General features: G+C 43.7%; 1 protein-coding gene across 5 annotated transcripts in view; it reads right to left on the bottom strand.

The window, feature by feature from the left end:
• Positions 1-17,189, bottom strand: part of NfI (Nuclear factor I) — a 94,456-nt gene that overhangs the window by 28,677 nt on the left and 48,590 nt on the right. For 4 of the 5 annotated variants that reach the window (XM_050167314.3, XM_050167315.3, XM_055064277.2 and 1 more), the window contains exons 8-10: positions 8,408-8,488; positions 5,278-5,541; positions 2,950-3,030 (exon numbers count right to left, since the gene is read on the bottom strand). In XM_050167314.3, the coding sequence (XP_050023271.1) occupies positions 2,950-3,030; positions 5,278-5,541; positions 8,408-8,488 (426 nt within the window). The remainder of the gene's footprint in view (positions 1-2,949; positions 3,031-5,277; positions 5,542-8,407; positions 8,489-17,189) is intronic. The other variant, XM_050167316.3, reaches the window with a different exon arrangement.

The raw sequence follows: 17,189 nt of genomic DNA, 5'->3' as shown, positions 1-17,189 counted from the left end.
TGTGCAACGACAAGTCCCCGTGAAGTAAAACCGACAATGGGTCAGGATGTGTGGTGAGACCATGCAGGTGAATGGGCATCATAACAGCTTGCACATTTAATCATGCAAACAACCAATACCACACCACTTGTTGCACCTCAAATGTGACCACATTCAAGAGAAAGAGCTCCTCTCTTGAAGGAAAGGATGGAGGCAGAAAAAAAAAATAAACTCCACCCAGTTGAGAACCAGCATGTCCCGACACCTAAGGCAAGCAACAGGACATGCAACAAGCTGTTGGGCATCTTACCTTATGTCTTCAAGCCTCTGAAACGCAGTGCAAAGAGAAAGCAAATAAAACCATCACAACTTTACTGTCCCATGCTTCTGGGTTGATAATTATTTACCCAAAACAGTTTGAAGAAACCATGTGTGGTATATTCGAACAATCACTTTTGGAGATACAATCACTCTTACAAGATTTAGTGTGGCTTGGCACTGGAAGCTTCGGCATCTACGTGCGTCTGTATCTCAGGGCTTAAATGTCATTTTTAAGAGCTTTTTCACTTTAGCCACCATGTGCCCTGTTTCTCTTGCTGATCAGAGGAGATTTCATCAGAATCTTGACTTCAGGTGGAGTTTGTTTTTTCTGCCTCCATCATTTATTAAAATCCACTGCAACACCAAAGTAAGCACCCATAATGTGCTATCTAGAATGGCGGGTGCAAAAATATAATCAAAAGACCTGAGCTCATGAAGAACACTTGCAGCAAAAACAAAAGCTATACGTTGCATCAACAGATACAAAGCTAGAAACTTTCCACATCTCAACTTCAGACACTAGCTTATTTTTCACTGACAACCACACCTTGTCCACTCACTGAAGAGTTGTTAAAAAACTCCTCTCAGAGCTTCGAATTACTGAGGCCTTCGTCTATAAGCTGTACAAAATAGTCATTAGAATTTGCGTTGCCAAAAGAAAACATAGTAATATATGCAACTTACGTAAAAAAATTATACTTTCCAAGCTGAAATTCCTTGACATAATGGCCGTGTACAGTTTGAACTTGTTTCAGGTCACTACACCCTCATTTTCTTATAAAAAAAAAAAAAAGACCCCTCACCAGGCCCAATCAGGAATCCTGGCTATACATCAGACATTATAAGGCCATGTCTAGAAAGTGCTCCAGCTCCAGGTCTTCAAAGATTAGTTCATGATTAAAGGTGCTAGGAGAAATTGAAATGTTGTGTCACCTTTCTTCCAGGAGGCAAGCTTCACTGCTAACACTGACAACCTCTCCATTTATCTTGATTAGCGTTTGCAAGCGACACTCCTTCCCTGGCTTCTCCCATGCCAGAGCCAAGCTACCGCATCAGATTTAGGTCACAAACCTGCCTTCTTTTTCTTTTTTTCTCTTTTTCTTTCTGTTACGCTGTGCAGCACATTCCCAGTGGCGGTTTGGTGCACTCCGACGGATGAGTTACAGAAGTCGCATGCCGTAATCAATGACACTGCAGCTACGTATTTATTTGGCTTGACGTGAACGAACGTTAATAAGGTGTTGCTCTGCCAGGAAGTGTGCCTCCTTTGAAAGTAAAAGTGCAGAGGCTGCCGTTAGGTTGTTCAGTTGTTTCTGCGATGCACATTGGTGTATAAAGCAGACATGATTGGTCAGTGCACAATCTACACACCATGCTTGTCTGTTTACAATGCTTAAACCTAAGGAGGGATCCTATAATGCCTTTTCATTCTGACGGCAAGTACAGTATGGGGTCTGAGTCATTGCACCAGCCAGTCGGGAACTTGGCACTGGCCAGAGACGAAATGCAGTCCAAGCAACCAGTTCCATTCTCTGTAGTGGGTCACCACGTTCCGATGTTCCAATATTTTTTTTAAAAAGAAGAATACTTTACAAGCTGGTATACATTCACAATGCAATTTAGTTATCATCATCCTCGCTACCACCATCGCTGCCAGCCTATTTTATGTCCACTGCAAAATGGAGGCCTTTTCCATGGCTCTCTCATTACCCTTGTTTTGCATAAGCCAACTCTGTCCTATGCCTGCAAATTTGCTAATTTTATCATGCCACCTCCTCTGCTATCCTCAACTGTGTTTCCCTTCTCTTGCCACACATCCCTGTTCTCATTCAGATGACTGACATGACCCAGTTCCACTTCCTTTTACTCTCAGCCAGGCAATTGGCTGCGCCGTTCTGCTCTCTAATCTACACCGCTGTTTTCCCATCTATCAATGCCGTGCCGATCATTTCTTTCTCAGCTTCTGCTCAAGCTTCTTCATTATCCTCCAAGTCTCAGTGGCATAAATTTATCTAGGAATAACGGGCTGATTGTATATATTATGCCTGCCGTATGCACTCTAACCCATTGCATTGCTACAGCCGTTACACAGCTGCTGCAGCCCACTACAGGTTGCGAAACAGAATGCAGAACTGGTTTTGCACACACACCCCCTACACACACCCAGCTCTGTCACATGTGGCGTACTATTGTTTAAGCACTGGCCCATGAACACAGTATTAAAATAAAAGTACTTCACAGTATAGGCAGTGTTTCATGAAACGTTGGCCACAGCATGATGGCACAACTGCAGGTGAGAGAAAAATACATCAGCGTGTTGCTTGCTTTGCCACATGGCGAGCCTGAAGAGTACTAGCAGAGTACACATACTCTGACATGTCCATGCACCATGGTGCCCGCATGCCTCATAGCATTAACCATTATAGCTAACGAATAAGTTTACCAGCAGCACATCTCAGCAGACCTACCGAGAAGCTAACACTTAACTTTGGCAACCATGCTCCGGTGGTTCCTGCCCAATTTTCGTTTCATTTGCCTGCAAATTTCCTTCTTCTGACCTGGGTCCCCTGTGACTATAGCGTGCTCTAGCGCTAGGAAGTCTAATAAACGAAAGAAAGTATGCGCAGGCCATGATGCTCTAGTACTCACGTGGGTGTGTTGGCTTGGGTTCGGCTCGGGCCAGGGCGAAGGCTTCCATCTTTATTTTGGCATGCGAGGAGCTCAGGTGCCCTGCGGATGATGACAGGCAGGCCACACGAGCATGCAGCAGACGACACTCACCGTGCCAGACGGCGACAAGTCCGGCTGAGCCAGCGGCACGCTCTTTTGGGGCAAGAGCGCCTCCAAATGATAAGCAATAAACAACCAAGAGGCATGCAAGCCAACAAGAACTAAAACAAAAACAAACAGGCTAGCCCTTGCAGCTCTACATGCCACATAGGTGAGCACACCGGCCAAAAAATTTAAAGAAATAGCAACACTTAATCAAGCCTGTAGAACTTGCAGTACATTTGCAGATATAGCAATAGCCTCCATGGCTCAAACTGTGTCTCTTTCTTATGACTTAATTGCATTTACTCACTAGCCTTGAATACCGGAAAAGTTTGGTCATTGAGAGCAGTCATTTAAGATGTACAGTCCAGTATGTCCAGCATACCTAGAGCACTTGAATAGCGTGCTGCGAGGCAATGACAGCGATATTCTTGCATTGCTGCTGGGTTTGAAGGACTATGCTTGAAAGCAACGACAGTCACCTCGATATGCAAATCATATATTCTTCAATGAGGTATCGTGAACCTAGTAGCTACTGTGGTATTAACTCTATTTGCCTGGTAGTTCACTACTCAGGTGCTTTGTACTGTTGCATCTTGGATAAAATTTTTACCAAGAATAGTTGTAATATTAAAATTTCTTTAAAATGTCTCAAACAGCTGTTTGAAAAAAAAAAAAAAAGACTTTCATAAGTTAATACTAATGCAATGTGTATACCAATGCAATGAGCAGAGTGGAAGTGGAACTTTCAGGCAACCCTCCGAGTGCTCTGTTATGTGAAGTATACTCAAAGGTAACAGATAAGCTTGAAGGAGCTCTCCATAAAAACCAAAGCCTCTGGACATTGTTCTAGCATTCAGAGAGCTTGCCACTTACAGTGAAGTTACTTGCTGCCAACTACTGGGCAACTGTGTTCACATGCTTTCGCGTCATCCTTCATTGCAAAATACATATGCCCAACACATTACCTACTTGAACTCTGAAGACACACACAGTACTGTGTGTCTACCTCTGCTCATCTTGCTTCCTTGTGCTATACTTATAGTCATAAACATTACAGCAGTAGTCGTCATACTTTCTTTCAGCTACCAGTGCGTCCATCTGTCCATCCATGGGCAGCACCACACAACTAGGTACTTCCCACAACTTCCATAGTTGCTTCGGACATGGACGTGGTATAAATGCTTATTCAAAATTTGCAGCTAAATGTAGTGACAGAGGACTACAGTGCAAATGCTTTTCTTTTAACTTAGCATCACTGCTATTGCAAAGACAAGTTCTATTTTCAATACTGCGAGCAGCACGATCGTTGCAAGGGTGATCCGAAATGGGTCTCAATGACTGGTTCGAAAGTTATGGGATCCTAAATCAAATTATGTATAGATACAGTAAAAATTGTTTAGGACCCGTTTAGAGCAGGAAATGCATTAACTTCATGCCGACAAACCTTACATTCACTCACCTGTGAGAAATGGCAGTCCACGCCATTAAGTTTCCTTTCCGAATTCACATGCACTAGTGCGGTAAGTAAAGCATGCTCCTACTGGTAAAGTCTAAACATGCATTTGCTAGCGAAGTTGGCTGCTAATGAACTGCAGCGTGCGGAAGCTACACACCACAGTTGTATTCGGATTGGTTTGTGTGGGTCAAGTGAGGAGGAAGTACATAATATTCCTAAAGGAGACATTCAACTGCTAGTAAATGCGGTATGAATGCCACGTTTCTTCACCCTCATTGAGAAAAAGTGGCTGACATAAACAGACGAATTCTCATCGAACCCTTGACTACATGTATTTCCTTTAGGTGCAAGAAGTGTGTGGTAAAGTTTCTACAGCTTCAAAAATATGTTGCAGTGCTCCTTTAAAGATTTTTTTTCGATTGTCCCTTCAGCTTCCACTCTGGGTCTCAGTGTTGACAGTGCTGACAGCACTAAAAAAAATTTTCAGTAACTTCCCGGGTTTTATATGTCAAAACCACAATCTGATTACGAGGCACACTGCAGTGGAAAACTCCTGATTATTTTGACCACCTTAGGTTCTTTAATGTGCGCCTCAATCTTTTAATTTCACCCCCATCGAAATGCAGTCGCCACGGACGGGATCGAACCCTTGCCCTCAAGCTCATCAGCGCACTGCCGCAGCTTCTGGACTGCCATGCCGGGCAGACAGTGTGGAAACGAACTTGAGTGAAATAACAGCGTCACACCATGGTCAACGTCTGGCCAGGGGCTTGCGTAGAAGTGTCCGCCTCCTCCGCCAGCCGCAGCCGCATCCTCCTCAGCGGAGGGCAGCCTTCGCAGCCGTTTACAGCGCGGCGGAGCCCCTTCGCTCGGGCTGGCTGCGCGCAAGAGTCCCGCCCCCACAGAAGTCGGCTGCAAGGCTGGAGACGGATCCTGAGGCGATGCATAGCCATAGTACGGTGGCTCCAGTTTGACTGGCTGGCCCCCGTTCGACGCCTGAAGAACGGACCCTGCACACAGAGCAACGATATGCAACATTTGATGGGCTGCTTGACGTGCAACATGAATGAGGAACGGAGCAAGGCTAATCTGAGGAAGAACAAAGCTTGGACGCTTAACCATTTAAAAGATGTAGGAATTGAGACAGTGTTCAGAGTCTGTTGCCGACTTGGACCAATAACGGGAACTCTTTTTCTGAATGCAAGTAGAAACACGTTTGAACACTTTGCTGCAGTTACTTACATGTCACCCTTGCAGTGGGACAGCTGCTATACCAAAACAGATATGTGCTGCCATTGTTTGTATCAGCTGCTCACCAATGTTATCATTGGAGATAGCACCACAAAGTTTCAAACACTTAAATTTTTCGAGTGAGGGTCTAAATTTTTGTCGGCGTCAGTTTGCAACTCCAACGAAAAGACTTGCCTTCCAGAAAGCCAAACACAATCGGGTGACTATACGAGACTGACTTGACTTCTCAATGACTAGCACTGTGCACAAAGAAGAAAAACATTCTCAGTCCGTGACACAAGTATTAGTGTCGGATGATGACCTAGTGAGGTGCACTTAGTTTAAAACTCTCCTACAAATTTTTTTAACTCAACATGAGCACATGCAACGGAAAGCACAGGTCATGATGGTGTGAACTAAGATAAGTTTAAAAAAAATTTGTGATCTACTTAAGATAGCCCAAAGGGATGCAAATGCAATAGCATGTACACACATGTACATAAATGTCTGCCTATGCGTTGTATATTTCAGGTCTTGCTTGTAGCTACATGAAAGCAGCAATTGCGCATATTAAATATAAAAAGCAGCCGTACCATCTCTGGTACATGTACTGTGCAAAGCCCAGTGTTTTTAAACACCATGCAAGTCTGACCAAACAAGAATAGGTCAAACTGTGATACAGCACATCTAACGAGACAACCTGTGGAGGGACCTGAAGTTATTAGCCGTGCATGCTTTCTTTTTTTGCACGCAGCAAGGAACACAAAATATTACAGTGAGGTGTTTTTATCAGCTAACCCAACAGAAGTCTGTTGTTTTAACTACTTAACTATCGATATCTCATGTCATGGCCTAATATTTAGATCCCTGCTTTTTGTCTCATGCCACTGTGCCTGGAGCACCCTACTAAATTTCATCCATACAACTACAACATGCTAGCATGCACCGGAACTTCATGTTTGCTGCATTTTTCTGCTGCTTCCTCATTGTGATTGGTGCAAGTAATAAGTGACCAGCGCTGAGCGTGCTCTCATTCGTGGGTTAAGTACTATGACTGTGAGAGCATTCACATACCCTTAAGGCTATATTGCGCACATTTGTTCTGTGCTAAAACCACATTCATAAGCATTGGCACAATGGCAGGGTGGCTAGCTCATCCCACTGCCTACTCGAAAGAGTGATGAATGGACTTGCTCAATTCCACATGTAGGACGAACTCTATCATCTGCTTGATGGCCTGTGCCCGACACAAAGACGCCATTAAAAAGAGGGGGTGCAAAGGTGGGACTGCGAGCTCGATAAGTGCTTCTGCCTTCATGAGCTGGCGAGGTGTCAGTTTGGCTAGCAACTCGACCCATGACATGGCGTTCTAGCACCTGCAGCACAGCGACTTGTCAGCTGAAATGGCGCACAAAAGAGAGAAATGAGATACGCTGCTGACTTTGTCAATTACACCAAATGCTGCATAAGTAAGAGTGCCAAGTACCCATAACCTTTCTGGCTCAGCTGCTGCCTCTACTGAACTCAAACTACAGGCACAAGAAGCATATTGCAGAGCTTGAAGCGTAGCTGTGTTTAGGTACATTACTTGCCCGTTTCATCCCAAGCAAAACGGAGGTATGTGTCATTTGTGGTGATGTAGATTTTGCAGAAACAGATGGTGACATCAAGCCTCACTATAACCATGAAACATAGCACAAGCCATGTTTTCTGTGATGGATTAAAAGCAGTTGACAGTGTGCGGTCCCATCCCTGTGTGTTGTTCCCTTTGTGTGTCGTTTTAGTTAACAGTTATGACCATGTAGCAAGTGCCTGAGACTTGGACACTGTTCAGCAGCTGCAGACAGGTAGCTGACAGCCCTTTTTTTGCGTAACAGCATACATGTTTTGTTTCAGTCCTTTCTTGTTGAGCACTGGATGAGCTGTAGTTTCATTTTTAGGAACCATGCTGGAATGAATGGAAGCATCTTTAGGCCCCATCTGTGAGGCAGTACGGTTCGTCATAAGCTTCCTAGAAGATCTGAGCATATTCTGGCGGCTCCCTGCGTAGGTGGAGCCTCACCCAATATTGAGAAGCATGCACATGGTGCTCGCTGAAAAGTCTTGCTGACCAGGCATTTCCTCGTGTATGTCCCCAACAACACACAGACAGACCATGCATGTCCAAACATGAGCACCACAATCACTGCCAAAAAAAAAAGAGAGAGAAAAAAGAAAAAAAGAAAAGAAAGAAGAAAGGAAAAAGAAGAAAGAAAGAGAAGCTTCAAACCGTGCTCAACACCTCTTCACTACAGAACAGGCTTCAATCCCAAGAAAAGTCTCAGCAAACCAACCAAAACCAATTGGGGTGCAACAAGTGCCACTCCAGACGGGCACCTTCCAGTAGCAGACGACGGCCAGCTCGAAGTGGCTGCCATCACGCCAACCACAAGAAATGGAACAAAACAAAATCATAAGAGGCTGGCAGATGGAAGGAAGAAAGCAAAAAAAAGAGTTCTGCGACCCTCGGGCATTGATGAGAGGTGCCATATATCCATGCGGAGGTATTGTGGCGGAAGAAGAGGGAGAGGGGGGGTAAGGGTTATGTGTGCACTGAGACACGGGGAGAGGAAAGGACGTCGCGTCCGATCGAAAGCCTTCCCTTACCACTGCTCCTGGAGCTGTCAAAGACAAAGGCCATTGTTTGTCGCTCCAGGAAATCTTCCTTCATTTCAGAGAGACACCGCGCTGCAAAGAACAATGGGCACCCATACGTCATTGCCCCCGGGTCGCAGCCTATGGTGAGGCGGCAAGACAGTCCGCACCTCAGTGGCCATTGGCCTTGGAGGTGCTCACTGCTACAGGCACTTCGAATGGAATGCCAAGCACACTTGCTGGACAAAAAAAGGCAATGCTTGACCAACAAAACTAATGTGGCTGATTTGCAGTTAAAATTACCTACCCGCGCACCAGTTCAGGAGACACCAACAAAACTGCCCACTCACATGGAACTGCAGTAACAGATGCCCATGACTGCAAACTACCTGCTACTAGCTACAACTAAAATATGGACACTCCTTGTGAGGCTTGGACACTCACTGTAATAAATGATTATAGGTGCATTAATGAGGCTTAAACTATGTCCAGACAATGACTTTAATAGACATATAAGACAGCTATCAGGATGTAGTCCAATTAATAGGTTTTTATTACAAGCATGTCCAAGAAAATGGGTGGGTGAGTGCATATGCATAATGAGTATTGCGAAGGAAAGGAACAGCTAAGGACACAGACAGAAACACGTATGTGTGTCTTTCTGTCTTGCGTGTCCTTCTGCTTTCACTTTTTCTTCTGCACCATCTTTACTATACTCTGAACATTCCACCATACCTAGGACATTAAACATAACTTCTCTTGTTGAAATGATTATGACTGTGGTTAGAATTCAGTGTTACCAGAGTCTCGTGGCATATCATTCAAGCGGGCAAAAGCTGTCAACGACTGCACAGCAAGCCGTGCTATTCCAGAGTTCCATGCAACACAGGAACTTTACCATTTGGTGCATGAGTGCATACATGTAAACAGTGCAATGACGGGACAGTGAAAAGATCAGCAGCGCAATACACTCACTAACAACTGCTTGTTTTATTGATATATCATGTCTGTTACAGGGAATGCACAAAGCTACTTGTAGCAGTGTTTTACCCTTGCTCCTTCTCTTGCTGTTTCAGCAAGTCCATGTATGCTAATTATAACAAGTGCCCTCCCTCTTCTTTCTCCAATAAATCAAATGGTTGTCAGCCTGTGTATTATTCTGCCAATATTTTGCATCCTGTTGTAGCACTGTTTACATCTGTGCGATACTATGGGAGCTTGTGTAACTTTTGTTTTTAAAACTACCTTTCCTTGAGGAAAGCTTCAAACAAGAGAACATTATTTAACTGTACCCCCTCCCTCAAAAGCTTTCGGAACACGAGATCTGAGTAAAATTGAAATTTCATCGCAGCCTGAGCACAGGTCCTCGAACCGAATGGTAGAGTTGGTACTCCTATCATTACATTCCTGGCATACATTTCAGACTTTGTGCTGAGGTCGCGCTGAGCTTAAAGCTCCTTAAGCAGAAACTTTAGCTCGGGCCCAACTCCGACGCGGCCTATTCAAATACATGTAAAACGCAAAAACATTTTTCTGAGATAAGCCCTGGACCAATTTTAACAAAATTTTTTGTATTTGAAAGAGAAAGTTAAATTCTAGTGACTGCTGGAAGCGGAATTTCGATTTAGATCCTGAATTGTGTTTAAAAGATATTCAAGAATTCGGAAGGTTGACAAAAATAGAAGCATGAAGTTTACAAATTAATAGCTCTGCATCAAGAACAGATATCACGGTTCTGTAAACTCCATCCACTAGTTCATTTAAAGCAGACAAATTCGATATGTCCTTCACATCTTACGTGAATTTGTTACGTTGGTTACAAGGGTCCTGCAAAAGCTGCATTTCCATATTACTATTCTTTTTGTTCATGTGTAACATATAAATTTTGTCCGCTTTAAATGTACTATTAGATGCAATTAACAGAATTATATTATCATTTTTGTTGTTAAGTTACAGAGTTGTAAACTTGATAGTTTCGTGTCTTGAAAATTTTCCATTTTTGCCAATTTTAATAAAAAATTTACGACCTAACTGAAAGATTTGAGACTTATGCTCACTAGATTTTAAGTTTTTCTTTTAAAGGCAACAAACCTCGTCAAATTTGGTGCAGTGGTTGCTGAGAAAAACGAATTCTCCTTTTGCATGTATTTAGGTAGGAGCACCCGAGCTAAAGCTTCCTCTTAAGTTGTTTTCATTCGTTTGCACACTGCTTGCAATGAATAACTTGCAAAATCTCTGCCAGGGTGCATAATGTCGATTAAATGAATAGTAAATGTAGAATATTGTCTGAAAGATGGAAATGCAATGATGTTAGCGGTAACACTCAAAGAAGAAAGCTGGGCCAGTCGGTTGCAAGTAACATGAAACGTGATTTACCAGTGCCAATTTCACACTAAAACTGACACGATCAAACAACTGGTGCTGGCAGATCACATTTTGGAAAGAGTGACACCACAATGCCCATATAAGAGACACAAAATGTGTGTATGAAAGTGCACTTCTCTGTACATCTGATTCCATCCACTCATGACGGTAAGTCATGTTAAAAGTATAAAAGTGCAGACAGGAAATTAGAGTATGGAATGGTGCAATGAATATATCTGCCCCCTAACTTCCTTAATTTTTTTTTTTCCACTCTTTGCAACAACGAGGTCAGCCATGACTGCAAATTAGGCATGCAGAAAGCCTGCTTATGTAACTTCTCATGCACAATACGAAATTTTCAACACAGTATAAATGTAAAGACCTTTAACAGAAATTTGTATGGCTATGTGAATTAGAAAGATAAAAAAATTTCAAGTCAAGCTTAAAATAAAAAATCCCTCATTAGTAATTGGGCTGGAGATTCATCCCTTCTCGATTACACGAGGTAAAATTTCAAATTATAATTTTTCTATGCTATAAATAGAAACAGAGGTTGTGGCGGTTACTATCATTTGGCATAATGCCAGTATATGCGGGCCTACCTAAGACTGATTTGAAACCTGACTCTCTATTCGAACATAAGCGCGCATTCACCATAGATGCAAATAGAAAACTTCCGTTCATTTATTTAAAATTAACCTAATCTCAAGTCAGAATGCATGCTCAAATCACTGGTCTCTTTATTGGTCACATCATCATCATTGTGCTCCAGCAAAATATGGCAATCACTCATGTCCACTGATTTAGAGGTGCTGCACTTCTCGAAACTTTGCGAGACAATGTCCTGAAAACTTGAGTGCCATACATCCTCGACATTGCCTCCTTGCTTTAAGGCATGCTGTCCCTTGACCATGCAGTCTGCACACACTGGCACAACGTTATCCTTGAATGGCTTGTTTAAGTGCATGTCCTAAAGGCGTGACACTGACACAAGGCCAGCTGAGATAACCACAATGTCCTTGTTTCAACCTTGAATGAAGAATCTTCACAAGGGAACCACAAAGACTGTCCACCAGAAAGAGCACCATAGAAGAATCACTCCCAGAGACTATTTAGAGACCCACTTCAGTACACCCACGCTTCTTATGTAGTCCAGCTTAGGGGTCCCTCAGCCAATTTTTGGGTTGCCTGTTACAAACATCTTCACTAACATTTATCCCCACTGTGGATCTTTGACAGAAATCCCTAGAAAAGAAATCTCTCATTTCTACCAAGGTCCAGGTACATGACACTTGAACTGCCATGCCGTCATCATTGTAATGTCACCTTTGTGCTGTTGCCCTCAATATCATGCTGTCATCATTCTGCTGTCATGATCATTACTGTGCCATAGCTGTGTCACTGCTGTCCTTATGCTGCTGCCACTTTCGTCACCGCTAATATCATGTTATCATTGCAGTGCCCTTGAGTTTGTGCTGTGGTCATCGTTTTCATGGTGTTTCCATGCCCATTGGGTCACAGTTGCATCAGTGATGTCATCATGCCATCACTGCTGTGATAATCGTCAATGTTGTGTCATCACTGTAATTCCTTCGCTATCGCTATGGTATAGTTGATACTCGTGTCCGCATCACTGTCGTGCAGTCCCTTTCATGGTCATCACTATGCCTTGTTTGTCATCCTTGCTGCCTTCATCAGATCCGACAACACGGGGAGGCACTTAAATGGGCCTCTACAATTGTTTTCTTTAGTTCAAACGTGGACCCCATAAAGAGTTTTCATTGGGAGGTGAGTGTCTCAGCCTCAAGATTAAAAAAAAATAATGGCCTCCGTCCTTCCAAAATCGTTGCCAACATCATTTCATTTCTCTGTGCACACTGCTTGCTTTCATGTGACTGCTTTTTACATATTTTTCTTGAATTCTTGCATTGCTCGAAATATAAAAAGAATACCTAAGTGGGGCTTGGTCCACACACATTGTATCTGTGACAGAATACAACTCTTATCCAAGCAAATTCTCATCACGAAGCGCTGAAATTCTAGAATCTTGTCTGTATAAATGTGCACAAAGGCATCATCACTATGCTCCAATATGGTTGATGTTGACGGTTTCCTCACTAATGCCCAATGTTTGTCTTCTGAAAAATAGCCCATGACAGCACACAAAGCACTGATATGACAACACACAAAGTGTACGACAGCACATGATAACACACGAAGTGCATTGTTACTGGCGCTTAAAACCTCATGTGTGGGGAGCACCCGCCTCCATTTCCTCCCGCGTGCCCGCGGCGTCCCGTTCGCACATGGCGACGGGACGGGCCGGCGTAGGCATGGGAGAGAGGCACTACGCGCCCTCCCTTTCTCCGTCGCTCCGATGACGCGCGTACCCCTCTTCCCCCACGCAGCTCACGGGAAAGGGAAACGTATCCGGCGGGCGAGGAGGACTTCCCCTCGCAAAAAGGTAAAAAAGCATAAAAGCGCGCGACCGGGAGAGACTCCCGCTCTTGGGACGCCGACACCTTGGACCGCCTGAACCACAGCACCTGCCGCATCCCGTGAGTGATCTCGTTTGTCTGACCCACCCAGACAACGAGGCAAACCTTTTACTACTATTACTGAGAGGACGTCCCTCTGCGAGTGTTCGCTATTGCTAGTCGCAATAAACGTTGTTACCGTTGACACCGCTGGTTGCCTTATTCGTCCGAACCCGGCGTAGTCGCGATTCCCGCGCTACGGGTTGGGAGTACCACGAAGCGACTGCGTGGGGCTAGATCCGGAGCTCGCCTTCAGCCCTAGCCGCACGTAGAGTGGAACCCCCACACATGTCAGGATGCCTTGTTTTCTTTCACTATTAGGTGTGCTTGATGTAGCCACATCTGAAGTTACACATTGCAGCCACTCTTTCAAGTCAGCCATTTCAGGGTTTCTTGAGCGTTCAAGTAGTGCATCCTCAAGATACAACAGGTTTGCCACTTTTCAGTCCAAGGACAGCTTGGCAAGATTTTTTTTGCAGAATTCAGTTTTTCGTGCTACTATCTGCTATCATGTGGCTACCTTCACGATGCTGAATTGCTTAAAAATCTGAAACGTTGAAGTTCGTATTACTCCGGATGCACCTAATAGTTTTTCAAGTCAAAGCCAGATGTGTGAAATGTGAGCAAATGCCCTTAAAGCTGAACAGGAATAAAAACTGACAATTAGTTTTACAGATAGTTCAAAGCCGTTCATCTCAGATGGGCTCACTTCAAGAATGCACACTTGAAGCGGCTCTGCGATACCTCTTCTTCGAACCTGACCAACATACTGGATGAATAAGGTGCAGTGCCTTTCAATGAATACATTCCCGAATAAATTTTTGAAGAGGATGTACACAGAAAGAACATACAGAGAGCGCACTGTTTACCTTTCCCACTTTCCCCTCAATACAACATTTCCTTTCACCTAAGGCTGCAGGCTGCATCAATAGCAAGGCCCTGCCTATTGCTCTGCTTTTTTTCTTTTTTTAAGCAAAACTTTCATTGCCTACCTCCTTGCGATTTGAGGTGTCATCATCTGTCTCTCCTAGTAGAAGCTATCATTCAAATAAAAAAGCAAAAGTACATAACATGTCTGGTGGTTGGTTTCAAACTTGGTGAAACTGAAAGCTTATTGACTGTAGGTGTTGCTCACGTCTCTCATTTTCCAGCATGGCTGACCAATGTCACAGAGCCCACGCATCTTTTGAAGGATGCAAAAATTTTGGAACATCTGAACTCCAATTCAGAGGATTTCGTTGTTGACTATGAGGTGTCTTCAAGGGGCAATGATGGCGGTGAAGAAGCCATATTACTTGCAGAACACTAAATATCCTAATTAAAATAATTAATTAGCATAATTGTTCAATTATCTTTAAATTCTCAGATAAAACGATTCTTAAATGTTCAACTACATTTAGCCAATAAAATTTATGAATTTAAAGCCTGCTAATGGGTTATTTATACGAAAATGGAATGTTTTAAACTTCAGAAAAATACCTTGCACCCAAGAGGTTATGGCAAAGGAAATTTTAAATGTGGGCCAACAATATTAAAATATTGATCAAGTCTCCAACTACAAAGTAAAACTCGATCAAGGCTTATGGTCACATCTCACATTCGGCTGTCCGTCCGCTGTCTTCACAAGTGACATTTCTTGAATCACAATCGTGTTCTCAAGAAGCAGTCAGTGAGTGATTGAAAGATAGCTTAAATGTGCATCAACAGAATTGAAAGACATATTTGTGCACAAAAGAAGATGCATAGATGATAACATGGGCGGTATAATGACTTGTAGCAATACAACAGAAAATCTTTACCTAGAAATGCACAAATATAAATGCGCTGGACTCGGTCAGAGCCTGCTAGCAAGCTGGGCCTTCCAATGTTCGAGGCAAATCAAATCATTTCCATCCACTGTTTACCAGTGCATGGTAACAATGTGGTTCATTTTAACCAAAGAATTCAACATGGAGCTCTCACTGCTCACAAAAGAACTCAAGTTGTTGTGCATGAAGATCATATCCACGTGTAACAGAAGACCTGACGCAGGACAACAAAATTATTCTGCGCAGCAAGAAAGGTCTAAGAAAGAAAGAGTAGAAGTCTTTCGCATCACAAACAGCACTATCTTTTGCTACAACCAAAAAAAAGGTGATTATCATAGTTGCTTAATCTGTACCATCTAACTTGAACATCATGATTATATAACTGCATGCAATGGTTTTCTAAGACACTTGAGCTAAAGACTTGCACAGCTTGCTTGACAAGTTGCTAGTTTCAGCACAGAGTTGGCTTTACAGATCTTTGCAAATTTCACAGTAGATTCAGAAAACATTGGAATTAATTTTTCACAGTAGTTGGTGTTATTTATACCACAGCTGAAGTGTTCATTTTAACCCCTCTCGTGCCTTAGATGAGCTGGGTTTGTCTATACATTTCTGGTGATAATGGTCAAGAACGAGCTTAGCTCATCGACAGTACTTTTCATTTTTTAGCAATGCCACAGACAAGCTTGTTTCATCTCAGTGCTTTGCTGTGCTTCTGGTGGAAGGCAACACACAATCTGTAGGGCAGCACAAGCAGCAGTGAGTTTATTCTAGTGGAAGAACTGAAACATGTTGGCAATCATCATTATCATCAGCCTATTTTATGGCCAGGACGAAGGCCTCTCCCTGCGATCTCCAATTACCCCTCTCTTGCGCTAACCGATTCCAACTAGCGCCTGTGAATTTCCCAATTCCATCGCCCGCCTAGTCTTCTGTGACTCTCGACTGCGCTTCCCCTCTCTTTGCACCCATTCTGTAAACCTAAATGGTCCACTGGTCATCTAAACTATGCATTACGTGACCTGCCCAACTCCATTTTTATCTGCCCAGTTCAATTTTTTTCTCTTAATGTCAATTACAATATCGGCTAAACCCCTTTGCTCTCTGATCCACACCACTCTCTTTCTGTCTCTTAACGTTATGCCTAACATTCTTCGTTCCATCGCTCTTTTGCACGGTCCTTAACTCCAAGTCTCCAAGTTTCTGCCCCACATGTTAGCACCGGTAAAATGCCAAATGATTGTACACTTTTCTTTTGAATGATAATTGTAAGTTTCCAGTCAGGAGCTGACAATGTCTGCCGTATACGCTCCAACCCATTTTTATTCTGTAAATTTCCTTCTCATGATCAGGCTTCCCTGTGAGTAATCAACCTAGGTAAATGAACTCCATCACAGACTTTAGAGGCTGACTGGCGATCCTGAACTCTTGTTCCCTTGCCCGGCCATTGATCATTATTTTTGTCTTCTGCATATTAATCTTCAACCCCACTTTTGCACTCTCTCCATTAAGGTACTCAATCATTTGTTGCAACTCATCCCCAGTGTAGCTGAACAGGACGTCATCGGCAAACCGAAGGTTGCTGGGATATTCGCCATTGATCCTCACTCCCAAGCCTTGACGGTTTAATAGCGTAAATGCTTCTTCCAAGCACGTAGTGAATAGCATAGGAGAGATTGTGTCTCCTTGTCTGATGCCTTTCTTTTATGCGTAGCATATTGCAATCACTCAGTTCAGCCCTTGGGCGCGGCCGCGCAGCCACCATTGGGGGTATGAGCCACTACGATGGCTCATACCCCTACACTAGAGTTTTATGCGTTGCATATTGCAATCACTCAGTTCAGCCCTTGGGCGCGGCCGGGCAGCCACCATTGACCTTTAGCGCAACCACGTGACGTGACGTCACGACAGCCGGAGGAAAAGCTGGGCCCCAACTCGCGCGGTCGCGCGCGGCCGCAGCCACCACCTGACTCCCGCTCCTCCCGCTAGGGGCGCTGCACCGGCGCGTGACGTCACGGACCGCGCAATATGCAACGCATTCTTGGCTTAACCAAGCTAAGCCTGGCAATTTTTAGGTATCTTCCT

This window comes from Dermacentor andersoni, chromosome 11, assembly GCF_023375885.2.
Source record: "Dermacentor andersoni chromosome 11, qqDerAnde1_hic_scaffold, whole genome shotgun sequence".
Taxonomy (NCBI): domain Eukaryota; kingdom Metazoa; phylum Arthropoda; class Arachnida; order Ixodida; family Ixodidae; genus Dermacentor; species Dermacentor andersoni.
This window is presented reverse-complemented; position numbering and strand designations above follow the sequence as displayed.